Raw genomic sequence first — 13,436 nt, 5'->3', positions numbered from 1 at the left:
TTTCTGGGGCCTTTTTTTTCCAGCTATATGCCGGAGCTATTCTTGAAGTCTGTGGATGAAAACTGGGGAGGTTCCCACAAGTCCAAGGTATGTAAAATTAACTCCAATAAATTCATAGTTTAATAATATAAAACCAACATTTCACAAGAATAATTTTATTAAATATTCCTACAAATAAGAATTTTTAGGATTATACTCTCTCAACAGCATATGAATTTTTCCACATCTTTTTTGTGGAAGTGGGGTATTACAGTAATTGTTGAATACAAGGTTACTTTAAGCAAGCATAATATGTGAAATCTAGATTTAAATGCAACACATGATGAGATGGTTAATACTTTGAGAGACTTCCCTTTACCAAGTATAAATTTTGTGAGACCCTTTTTTCTATCAGATGTAAATGTCATCCCTTTAAATACCATTTCATTGCACTATGTTTTAAATGTAAACTGATTATATAAAACTCCTAAGGAACAGTAGCACTAGTGAAATTAGACCTGTGCTCAATGACAAAACATCCAGAATAGAATTAATTAACATGAAACTCGAGGTGCAGAAGAAAGGAAGTTGTACGTGTATGTCTCTACAGGAATTTTTTAAGATGTTATTATTTATTTTAGACAAAGAGAGGGAGAGAAACATCAGTGTGTGGTTGCCTCTCACACACCTGGCCTGCAACTCACACATGTTCCCTGACTAGGAATCAAACCAGTAACCCTTCGGTTCACAGGCCAGCACTCTATCCACTGAGCCACACCAGCCAGGGCTTCAGCAGGAATTTTTAAAGAGAATTATATGAAAGGATAATTGTAAAAGAGTGTTTATTCTTTTGGTTGACATCAAACAGTAATGGGGTTTTGCAGTTCCCAAAATATTTGGGCTAAAGCTTTTTTCTATTTTGTCCTTATATTCCACTTGAAAATCAGTTTTATGAAATTGAACTTTTCTGAAGGTATCAACCAGTGGGTGTTGGTACCAGTACAATGCCAACAGGAATCCTCAATTTTGGGTATTGAAGGAAATTTTATTCAGTGCAAGCAACTCAACTGTGATACAGCAAGGCTGTGTAACAGCACAGCTATGGAGCAGCTCAGTAGTGTTACAGCTCAATTATGAGGCAGCCCTCTCAGGCTAGACCGCTCTGCTACGCTGTGCTCTGCTCTGGTCCAGCAAAATGTCTTCATTGTTTCAGCTCCAGGCAGGGAAAAAACAGTTTTTGTTCTCCAAGCTATAAGGGAGCTCACTTATGTAGAGAGAAGTGCCTGCCTCTGGTGCCTGATTGGTCCAGCTTCATATAAACAAGGACTCCAAATCCTCACAGTTGGATTTGTCCAGAAGACACTGTCCTGTTTGGTCAGAATGGAGCCACTGTGATTGGTCAGTGAAGATGCTGATGGAGATATAGCTGCACAGCTCCTATTAGATGGCAGAGTCTCAGTCCTATTGATTTAAATAGGATTTTAAGAACTCCTTTATAAGGGTTGGATCAGTCGCCAGGAACAGTGTGCATGCAGGCAGACAGCTTAGCTGCTGGCTTCTCCCTTAAGCATGGTTTGCATGTTTAGAAACAGCTGCTAGGTTCTGTTTTTAAATTTGAACCCTGTTAGCCACCAGGTGGGTATCCCTTTCTCAGGGTCAACAAAGTGCTCTATTTGCTGGCTTTCCCATGATTTCTTACCTTGTTTACTTGATGGCAATATAATTATCTGGATTTAGTATTTTATAAAATTGCCTGTATTAGCACCTGCCCTTTATTGCTGATACAGAATTGTTTATAATAAAGTATTGCTGATTTTTGGCACAGAAATGAAATAGAATAATTTGACTTAGGACATTTCATAAATGAGACCTAAAGCAGATACACATTTAATTAACTACATTCTCTGTTAGAATAAGCACAAATTCTAATGTAGCACAGGATATAACATCTACATCTGCTTAGGGAAAAAATCCTACTCTGTACTTTTTTCCTCGAACACTTAAATTCAGAATTGTACCATAGTTGTTTTTATATAAGTTCTCTGAATGATAATGTGATCACTCTTATTCCTACAGAATTTGGCAATTGCTTTTTAATTGTATCGATCACTTATATTTACTAATTGTATTAATCTTTTGTGACTTAGCTTTTCAGGAAGTTAAGAGTAGCTTTGCTACAGCAATTATCACTTGTATTTGTGATATCAGATTTTATTATGTCCATGGTAATAATTTACATAGCTTGTAGTTTAGTTTTTAAAAGTTTGAGTATGGTTTCTCAATCTTTGGAGTTGAACTTAATTTTATATATGTTTTATGTATAAATTATCAAACCTTTGAGTACATGTAGTCATAATGTCTTTTCCTTTTGAAAACAATTGGATTTTAATTCTTTGTGTAAATATTTAATCAGTACAAGCTTACTTAAAATGAAAATGATTGCATAATTACATAATGCATAACCATGTTTAATATAATTCATGTAACACCAATATTTTCTTAGTCCTTGAAAAGCTGGTACATTTTTATTATAACCATTTTCACTTTGAGACTCACTGTCTTAAAGCTATTCTGGAATAGAAAATGAAGGAGAATTGCCAGTTTTTGCAATGATTACAAATAACAAACTATTCAATAATTATTAACTAGTCATTGTTTCATAATCTTTGTTATCCACATCAGGTAGCTTCTAAAATTAGCATGATAACTTTCATTATATTTTAATTTAAAATACATTGTAATTATTTCTTAGTTTACTTAAATTAGCCATGTCATAAAATAAAAGAGTAAATTAATGTGAAATATTTTGAGAAGAGAGGAGGGTTTAAATTTTGAAATGTTTTATTCACATTTAAACAACTGCATTTGTGGGGGAACAGAAAGTCCCAGGTCATATTTCTTAGCCAGTTCCAGGTTTCCCTCCTAAAGCAGTATGTATTATATAATAATTTCTCTTAACAGATTTGACACAGTGTTATAGCACTTGTGCTGATAAAAGTAATAATGTAAATAAGTATGTTTTCCTTCTCAAGCAGCATAGTTTAACTGTGTTAAAGATATGTTTGTCTCCAAAAATATGTGAATTTTCCCTAATTTTCTAGGTCATGGCAAGCTTTTTCTTTAAAAAGCTAGATAGTAAAAATGTTCAGCTTTACAAGCAACTAGGATTAGTTCTGTCATCTGGTCTACCTGTCTCCTCTTATTACTGCCATTGCCTCTTCCACGTAAAAAGACCTTTTCCATAAGGCGAATTTGATTATGTAGCCTCTTAAAATCTTTATAGTTTCCCATCACATACAGAGTAAATATCAAACTCAGTAGAATCATACATGAGGCCCACCACAACAGGGTTTATTTTTCTTAGGTTCATGTGCCAAACTATTTGCAGTTCTCTGAACTTTCAGCTCTAAGTCTCTGTGCCCACTTACATGTACTTCCTCACTTACACCTCTTCCTAATTCTGTGGCAAACTTATTCAAAGTTGACTTCAAGCATTAATTTTGGGTGGCCTTTAGACAGAATTTTTCACTCTCCCTTTTCTTTTTTTATTTAATCTCGATTGTATTCTTTTCCACTTATACCCTCTCCCCCCAGCAATCACCACATTGTTGTCCACGTCCATGAATCTTTTTCCTTTTTGCTCAATCCCTCCACCCACTTACCTCCCCACTACCTGTCATCTGCTCTCCATCTATGAGTCTGTCTCTGTTTTCCTCGTTAGTTCTTTGTTCATTAGATTCCACTTAGGAGTAAAACCATATGGTATTTTTCTTTCTCTGACTGGCTTACTTCACTCAGCATAATTTTCTCCAGGTTCATCCATACTGTTGCAAAGGGTAAAATTTTTCTTCTTTTTTTATGGCCTAGTAGTATTTCATTGTGTAAATGTCCCATAGTTGTTTTACCCACTTGTTGACACTTGGTCTGCTTCCATATCTTGGTGATTACAAATAATGCTGCAATGAACATAGAGGTGCTTCTGTTCTTACAAATTAGTGTTTTGGGTTCCTTCAGTTATATTCCCAGATATGGAACACCTGGGAGAAAGTGAGATCTATTTTCAGTGTTTTGAGGTAGCTCTATACTGTTTTCCACAGTGGCTACACCAATCTGCATGCTCACCAACAGTGTAAAAGGGTTCTCCTTTCTCCACATCTTCTCAGGCACTTGTTATTTGTTGATTAATTGATGATAGCCATTCTGACAGGTGTGAGATAATATCTCATAGTGGTTTAATTTACATTTCTCTGATGATTAGTGACATTGAGCATGTTTTCATATGTCTATTGGCCTCTGTGGAGAGGTGTCTATTCAGGTCCTTTGCCCATTTTTTAATTGCATTGTTTGTTTTGGGGGGAGGTTGGTGTTGAGTTTTGTAAGTACTTAACCTTTTTACAATATCTTTTGTAAGATATTAACCTCTTATGAGATGTATCAGCAAATATGTTGTCCCATTCTGTGGGTTGTCTTTTTATTTTGTTGATGATTTCCTTTGCTGTGCAAAATCTTTTTACTTTGATTTAGTCCCATTTATTTTTTTTCTCTTGTTCTCCTTTCCTGGGGAGATATATTGATAAAAAATTTCTATAAGCACTGGGGGGGTGGGCTGGGATGGGAGTAAAAAACAGAAACCTGTACTTGAACAACAATTGTGTTGTGTCCTAACGTGGTGTCCCAACAATTGTGTTTTGTGTCCTAATGTGGTCTATCCTAGAAAATGTTTCATTTGCACTTTGAAAAAGTATGAATATTCTTCAGCTTTAGGGTAAATTGCTCTGAAGATACCAATTAAATCCATTTGATAGGGCATGTCATTTAAGGCTGCCGTCTCCTTGTTGATTTTCTGCCTGGAAGATCTATCAACTGAAGTCAGTGGGTTGTTAAAATCCCCAGCTATGGTATATTTCTAATGATCTCTTCTTTTATGTCCATCAAGGTTTTAGCCCTGGCTGGTGTGGCTCAGTGGATTGAGTGCCAGCCTGCAAACAAAAGGGTCTCCCGTTTAATTGCAAACACACATTGATATTTCTCTCCCCCTCTTTCTTCTTTCCTCTCTAAAAATAATAAAATCATTTTTTAAATGTTTAAAGATTTTAAAAATATATTTTCTTTATGTATTTAGGTGCTCCTATGTTGGGTGTATAAATGTTTACTAGGGTTATATCCTCTTGTTGGATTGTTCCCTTTATCATTATGTAGTATCCTTCTGTCTTTTACCATAGCCTTGGTTTTAAAGTCTGTTTAGTTAGATATAAGTACTGCTACTCCAGATTTTTTTTCATTTGTATGAAATATCTTTTCCCATACCTCTACTTTTAGTCTGTGTATATCTTTCGATCTGGGATGTGTCTCCTGGAGGCAGTGTATATATGTTCTTGTTTCCTTATCCATTCAGCTACCCTGTGTCCTTTGGTTGGAGCATTTAAGTTACTTACATTTAAGGTGATTATTGATAGATATTTAGTGTCATTTTATTGTTAGATTATTTTCCCCTGTTTTTTTTTTTTTCTTCTTAAAGCAAGCCCTGAACATTTGTTGCAGTGTTGGTTCAGTGTTAACAAATTCCTTTAACTCTTTCTTGTCTTAAGAAGCTCCTTATTTTTTCTTCAATTTTAAATGATAGTCTTGCTGGGTAGAATAGCCTTGGTTGTAGGTCCTTGCTTTTCATCCCCTTGAATATTTCACACCACTCCCTTCTGGCCTGAAATGTTTCCATTGAGTAATCAGATGACAGTCTAATTGGTGCTGCCTTGTAGGTAACTACCTGCTTTTTCTCTTGAGGCTTTTAGGATTCTCCCCTTGTCTTTAAGCCTTGTCACTTTAATTATGATGTGTCTTGGTGTAGGCATCTTTGGGTCCAGCTTGTTTGAGACTCTCTGAGCTTCCTGGACCTGTTTCTTTTTTTCCTTCACCACGTTAAGGAAGTTTTCAGTCATTTCTTCAAATACATCCTCAATCTGTTGCTTACTCTTTCCTTCTTTGGGTATTTCCATGATGCAGATGTTGTTATGCTTCATGTTGTCCAAAATGTTTCTTAAGCTCTCCTCGTTGTTTTTTAATTCTTTTTTCTTTTTTGCTGCTCTTCCTGGGTGTGGGGTGTTTTTTTTTACTTTGTCTTTCAAATCACTCATTTCATTCTCTGTTTCATTTAACCTACTGTTTATTCCTTCCAGTATATTATTTATCTCAGATATTGCATTCTTTATTTCTAACTGGTCCTTTTTATGGTTTCTGTGGGGTTTTTTTAATGCTTTGCGTATCCTTATAATCATTACTCTAAACTCTCTATCTGAGGAATTGCTTGCCTCCATTTCATCTAGCTCTTCCTCTGGAGAATTCTCTTGTTCTTTCATTTGGGGTCTGCTTCTTTGCATGTGTTTCTATGTATTAGGTAGATCTGCAAAGACTCTGGTGTAGACTTTTGTCCGATGCTGCTTGTTACTGGCCCTAGTCAACCTACTCGAAGCTATCAGCAATCCAGAGCGTGTGGCTTCTTCTGCTGGGCCTGGGTGTGTGTGGATAGAATCAGGCTGCACACCAAAGCCGGCTTTTATCAGCACAGTGCCCTCGTGATGGTAGGCTGACATCTTACGGAGCTCCCAGAGATCCACCCTAGTTGTTAAATTAATCAATGATTTAGCCTCATGCTGTAATCATCAGCCCGGCTGTAGCTCTGTAGGTGGGGTAGAGTAATTCCTGTGGGCAGGGCTATTGCTTCTTCTCGGGGTGATACCATTCAGACAGGAGTGCTCTGCCTGAGAAAGGTGGCTCTGGCAGTGTGGGAAATGACGTGGCACAGGGATCCTGGTGGCTGTTCCTTCAGTTCTCTCCCCAGTGCAGCCAGCCCCAGACTCTGTTCAAGCATCTCTAGTCCACTCTGCCCCCCTCTGCTGGAACCTAGGGCAAGTGTCCACAAACTTTTATGCACTGACCCTTTAAGAAGCTCTGTAAGTCTCCTACCATCTCTCCCTGGCAGACAGAAACCCTGCTGCTCTCACAGTTGAATGTTATTTGGGTTCCTTTCCAGCTCTGGTGCTCTAGGCTGGGGAACCCAGCTGGGGTTTAGACCCCACACTTCTCAGGGGGAACCCCCTGGCCACTGAAATATCCCTCCAGATCTTCAGCTGCCGTCCTTGGGAGCCCAGCCAACCCTCTTGTGCCTCTTCTACACTCCCTCTCAGTTTTATTGTAGTGAAGTGGTTTCTTCTCTCTGTCCTTGGTTATAGGGCCTCTCTCCAGCTAGTGTTCTGTTGGTTGTTCATAATGATTTCTCTGCAATTTAATTGTAATTCCAGATTGGTCCTGGGAGGAGGTTAGTGTAACTTCCACTTATATCTTCACTGTCTTCTATCTGAAAAGTGCCCTTTCTTCCATGGTCCTATACCCTTGATAAATTTATAGCCTTCAAACATTTCTTTCCTGGCTTTATTATTCTGACTGAGAAGTCGTAATCCTTTAAGTTTGTGTTCTCTTCATTATTGTACCTCCAGTCTCCCCAGATTCTCTTAATTATTTAGATCACACTTCTCTGAATGTTTTTAAGTGCTTTTAAATTGTCTTATTGGTAGGACCCAAATGACATCTACTTTTGCACTCCAGATGGTTTTTGTACAATAGTAAATTTTCCAATTTTAGAAATACTTTTTTAGATCCCAGTAGTTTTCATTGAGCACAATTGAGAATTCAGTTCTATTGTGTTTCGTTGTTCTTCTCTTTTTATTTTTGCTTCTGGTTGTGACATTTTTACTTGGAAATGTTCTGATTCAAGTATATTTACTTTTAATCAACAGAAAAACATCTAATCATCCCATGTAATTTTATGACAGTTCACAAGTCTTAATCACCCTGCCATAAGCCATTACAATCAAACTAAATCTTACAACCAATACTTTGTAGGACTGTTTATAATGTGATCAAAAGTATATTATTAGATCTTGTTGAGTATATTTTGTCTCTCTTTTATATACATTTTTACTTGTTTCTGATTTTGGAAATAACATAATTCAAACATTTTTCTTCAGCCTCAAGACATATCATTTCCATTACCCCTTCATACTCCTTTCTTTTTTTTGGAATACAGAAGAGGATAGAGGTTTTTTTTTTTTTGACTACTCTTTATAGTTAACTCTGAAGAGTCTCCGAATTATAAGAAGTGTCACCTGACTTAACAACCAGTATGAAAGCAAAACAACTTCTCCGAGGGAGCTGCACAAATGAGTGCTGATAAGAATCCCAAGAGAAATACTGAAATGTTTAGTCTGTTTTCTCGTGACTTCTGTATTTTTGATTTCTGTGAAGTGTTTACAAAACTGCCTAACTGACAAATAATTAAATTGGTGTTAAGAACATTTTCTAGAAATAGAGTGACTGGATTAGGAATCTCCAAACTGATATGGTGCTATTTTTAAATAATAGAAAGCAAACTAGAAAATAATTTACTCTAAGGTCTTTTTGCAAGTCCCTTATATTCTCATATAGCCTATCCTAGTGCCATGCATATACAATAAGTATTCAAATATCTGTTAAATGATTACTGTTCGTAAAATGTGATTTGCTATTATGGCATTTAACATGTATTCTCCTTGTTCAAAATTAGGAGATTTATGAATCTCTGCTCAGCAGAGAGCAGTAGAAAGAATGAAAATAAGCATTGGTGACTCATCTTAATATTTCCTTGAAATGTGTTTACTCATTCCAGCCTGTTAATATCTGTTGAATGAATGAAAATTATTAAGTGTGTTAAGTCTCTATTGTGGATGGATACAGCAGATAAAAGAATAGTCAGGAACAGAGAGGTTATTTATGTAGTAAAGAAAATACTGTGTGTTTCATGGTGTTTTGCACAGGTGTGCACATAGACAAAGGGATGGTAAAAAGCAAGGCATGTCATAAGATTGTTTTTGTTTGAGGATTCAGGAGTCCACAGAGCATTTGGACAAATCTTAAAGGTTAAAATTAATGGAGAAGATATTCTAATAAGCCAGAAGAGCATAATCTGTTTTATTTTGAACTAAATTTTGTAGGGGGAATTTAGATGGGTTATATAAAACTCTCTTCCAACAAGTCCTCAAAAATCTTAAAAGAAAGAGAAAAAGCATTTACTAGTCTTTATGTTGGTCTAAATGCATGTATACGAAGACCTTCATAATGGCTCATGGCTATGATGCTTTTGCTAATTAATTCTAAGTTTAAAAAGTAAATTCTAAAAAGCATATGTCACTATAAAATCAAAGTAATGAATGATATAAATGATAATATAAACTGAGATTAAGAACAATCAAATATCTCAATAAAATATCTCATTTGTTTTTATTATGGAAAAAGATACTCAAAATTTTTTAACTTGAACTATTAGATAAGATCATTACTAAAAAATTGGTAAAATGTAGACCAACAACCACCCCAAAAAGGAAAACTGTCCATTTAAAACATCCCCAAACCCTATACTCCAGCTGTAGCCCTCTATTAAAATAATAGTTAACATTTTTGTTGTTTGTCAATATTTCTCACTTTATTTTTTTTAAATATTTTGTTAAGTGCTTCTGGGCTTTTTTCCTTTGTAAATATATATTTATGGATAAATATATATAAACATAAAAATACATAAATGTTTATCCATTTTCTTTTTAACAGCCATAGGAAACAAACTGATCTATATGTGTGTTTGCTTCTATGTCATTAAGTAGAGATTAATATAATTTTTAATGATTGGATGCATTCAACCGTGTGTTTCATATTAATTTAGTTAACCAACAGCCTTTACAGATTTAGATTATTCCCCAATTTCTGGACTTGGTTAGCAGGATCTTATATAATATATCTTCACATTATTGTGTAATTATTTCTTCAGAATAAATTCCTAGAAGGGGACTTGCTGGTTTAAAGAGTATGTACATTTTTAAGACTTTTGATAAAGTCTCATTTTGCTAAACATCCATCATGAATTGATGTGTCTATTCATGTTTTCTCTACAGCTAAACCCAAGCAAAATTCTTCTCTGATCTTAAATTTTGTTTTTAATTTTTGTCACTCTAAATGAGGATATATCATTGTTTTATTTCACACTTACTTGATTATTAGGCTGAACATTTAAGATGTTTGTTGACCATATATATATTTGCATATGACATGTTCCTGTCCTTAGTTCATTTCTCTACCTAGTATTTATTCTCAAAAATATGTACTGAATAATTCACACACACACACCCCAGATGCACACACACATAATCAGTGTCTTCCTTTCTGCCTCCTTCTCTTCGATTTGGTAGCTTTACCAAACTAAAAAATTTCTACAGATAGTGTAGCTCCCTAGATTTCTTACCTCTTTCTGTCTATTCAGTATCATACATTAAAAAGCAATTGAACAAATTTTTCTTCCACATCTTACTTTTTCTAAACTATATATTCTCACACATACACTTTTCTAGCTGAATTTTACCATCATTTTTTCAAGCTCTCAGAATCCCATTGCAATTTGAGGTTTTAATTAATTTAAAACAACATCTTAAAATACTCTGTTTTCCCATTGAAGAGTGTGTGTGTGTGTGTGTGTGTGTGTGTGTACATATATATATTTGAATCCTTACTTTTTTCACATAGGATCTAATGTTTTACTATTCAGTTCATTTCTACTTTTTGTTTTGATTTTTCTTTATTGCTTGGATTTAGAAGTGAACAATTTGAATATTTTTCTTTTCTCTTAAGCTTTTGTCAGAAGTGATAAACCCAAGCTTTTCAGAGGACTACAAATTAAGGTAAGGTGATTTTAATGGAATGTCTTTTTTTTCCAGCATGAATTTATTTCCTTTTTGGAGTTTGATGTCTTACAGAATGAGGTCATGTTTGTGGTCGCATTTACCCAGATTTAGTATTTCTCAGCACTCTCTGGTGAAATACGGACCCAGCCGGTAGGTCAGAAGTTTCAGGAATCTAGCCTAATTTTAAACTAATCACAACAAAATTATATTAGATTTCTTAAACCAGAGAAAAGTTTTAGGGTCCATTGAAGAATTCTACCAGATAATTTATGTAGACAGCTTATTTTAGCATTGATTTCATATAATTATTCTCTCATCAATTATTTTGAACTTATCTGCTTCCTCCATGGGATTTTAAGCTCTTTGAGAGTCTGACAATACCATGTATGCAATAAATATTTGTTACAGTCAATAATAAGCTTAAATCCCAAATGAACTATGTTGTGCTAACAGGTGTTTTTCTCTTTAGAGGTAAACTGTAATTTTTTTAATAGTCATTTTTCAATGAAATTTCATTAAATTCTTTCCCAAAGACTTTAAGACCTGTTGTGATGTTATGTCTAAATGCTTTTTTGTACTACTATTAAATTTAGGTAAGCTGGATTGCATTGGTTTGATTTTGGTTGAGGCTGAGAAGGCTCGTTTAAGCAGATAATAATGATGATGCGTCTCTCTTTTTGTAGTATGTCCGTGGTTCAGACCCTGTACTGAAGCTTTTGGATGACAATGGGAACATTGCTGAAGAACTAAGCATCCTCAAGTGGAACACAGACAGTGTAGAAGAATTTCTGAGCGAAAAGTTGGAACGCATATAAACCTTGCTTGAATTGTATCCTATCCTTTTACTGCCTTATCAAATGAAATGTTTCAGCACCTAGAAAATAATTTAGTTTTGCTTCCACCCTTTGATCAGTCTTTTACTGTGAGGTATTAAACATCTAATTAAAAGTTAAAGTAACAGCACAGCCCTTGATATCTAAGGACTTGGCAAGCTTAACAAAAGTCATGTTTTATAAATTTCTATCCCCCTACAATTGTTGATACCACGAACAGAGTGCTTTGTAATAGACTTGTGGTTAATTATGCAAGTGGCAGTTTGTGATAATTGGTCCAGTTTTATGAACAACAGCTTTTTAAATGAGGGAGGTTGTAAGAGAGATGATTACTGCTATGCTTCGTGTGCTGTGTGCTCTTTGAAAGTATTTACGGTAAACTACAAAGCAAATGAGATATGCCAAGCCTCAACAGATTGCTTGATCCTCAGATTCTCCATATTTTTGTATTACCCAGCTTTCCTTTTAATAGAAATGCTCTAGTACATACATAATGAATGAACAGCATAAGAAACTTTATGGCTTTGTTATTGTGAAACAGATTTAAGATCTACTGTAACAGTGAAATATTCACCAAGAGTTGCGTTAATGAGGACTACACAGAAAACCCTTTTGAGGATTTGTGTGGATCTGATATTTAGCAAGTTCTTGTGTTTTACATTCTTACAAAAAAGCCAATTTAAAAATGATCATTTGTAAGACCAGAATATAAATAAAAAGTTTCAAAAAATGACACGTTTCTCAGTGTACTTTTATTTTCTTGTCATATAAGCCTTTATTTTCCCTAGAAAAAATGTTTGCTGGCCGCACTGGTGAAAACTTATAACTTCTTATTCTGGGTAATAGTGTTTTATGTTTTTCTAGCAATTTTTTATTTGTCAAGTGCTCTTATTTATGAACACACTTTTATTGTTATTTTACATAAATATCTCAAATTAAAGAATTTTTATGAGCTACTTAAAAATATAGAATGTTTATGAGCTATTAAAAATTACAGTTTTGGGGGAGCATTTTAGATCTTGCTCCCTGGCAAATATCATCAGTTTGGCTTAAATAAACTCTTATAAACAATTTTTAATGATTATTTTTCTTCACTTAACCTTCTATCTGGTGAAAGTGACTTCACTTCATAAAAGGTAATTCACTAAGAACAACATTCATTCACTGACTTTAGGTCATTTCAACTGCTTACTAAAAAGTGGGTCAAAAATCCTGTTATGTACACTTAATGTCAGGATAAATTCTTATAATCTGGAAATCTTAATCTTTTATTTTGAATTAAACCATCTTAATGAAGGATATTTGGAAGTCATTAAAGACAACTCTACCAGAAAACACTTATAAAATGCTTATTTTAATAGAAATTAGTTATTAGTCTTTACTAGCATTTTTTGTTGTTATAGTTAAAATTAACAAATATATTTTTAAAGCCAGCAAGAGAATAAACCAACCCTGGACAATCTGGTTAGTCAAAATACTATAAGTCCTTGGCAAACAGATCATGGTCCACTTGTGTTCATCTGGAGAGTAATGGCAAGGGCCGTCGTTTTGATACTGCAAGGCACTGGGTAAATTGGCAGTAATCCTTAATAGTGGTTATTACTTCAGAACAAGAGGGGAGTAAAGCCAGTCATGGACAGTGGAAAAATACCAGGAGAGGAGTTGCTACCACATAGAAGAACAATAGTGAGATTGAAGGGATAAAACTGCAAAACTTAAGGGATTGGCACAGAAAAGTAATTGGACTGGTCTCTAGGCAGGAAGAGCTTGTTAAATGAGTATTGGCATTGGAAATTTTTCAAAGAAGTGAAGAGAAGGCTAAAATGTCTACTATATTCAATTTATTGTGAGAGATCAAAAGAGGCTA

General features: G+C 34.7%; 1 protein-coding gene across 1 annotated transcript in view; it reads left to right on the top strand.

Annotated features, from left to right (window-relative positions):
* Positions 1–12,302, top strand: part of SELENOF (selenoprotein F) — a 44,138-nt gene extending 31,836 nt beyond the window's left edge. Inside the window, exons 3-5 of the mRNA XM_037136540.2 lie at positions 24–87; positions 10,684–10,733; positions 11,420–12,302. Of these exons, the coding sequence (XP_036992435.1) occupies positions 24–87; positions 10,684–10,733; positions 11,420–11,551 (246 nt within the window). The 3' untranslated portion in view covers positions 11,552–12,302. The remainder of the gene's footprint in view (positions 1–23; positions 88–10,683; positions 10,734–11,419) is intronic.
* The last annotated feature ends 1,134 nt before the right edge of the window (positions 12,303–13,436 follow it).

Source organism: Artibeus jamaicensis, unplaced genomic scaffold (genome assembly GCF_021234435.1).
Source record: "Artibeus jamaicensis isolate MK-2021 breed Jamaican fruit bat unplaced genomic scaffold, CSHL_Jam_final scaffold_1019, whole genome shotgun sequence".
Classification (NCBI taxonomy): domain Eukaryota; kingdom Metazoa; phylum Chordata; class Mammalia; order Chiroptera; family Phyllostomidae; genus Artibeus; species Artibeus jamaicensis.
The sequence above is the reverse complement of the archived record's forward strand: the minus strand, read 5'-3'. Positions and strand labels throughout refer to the sequence as shown.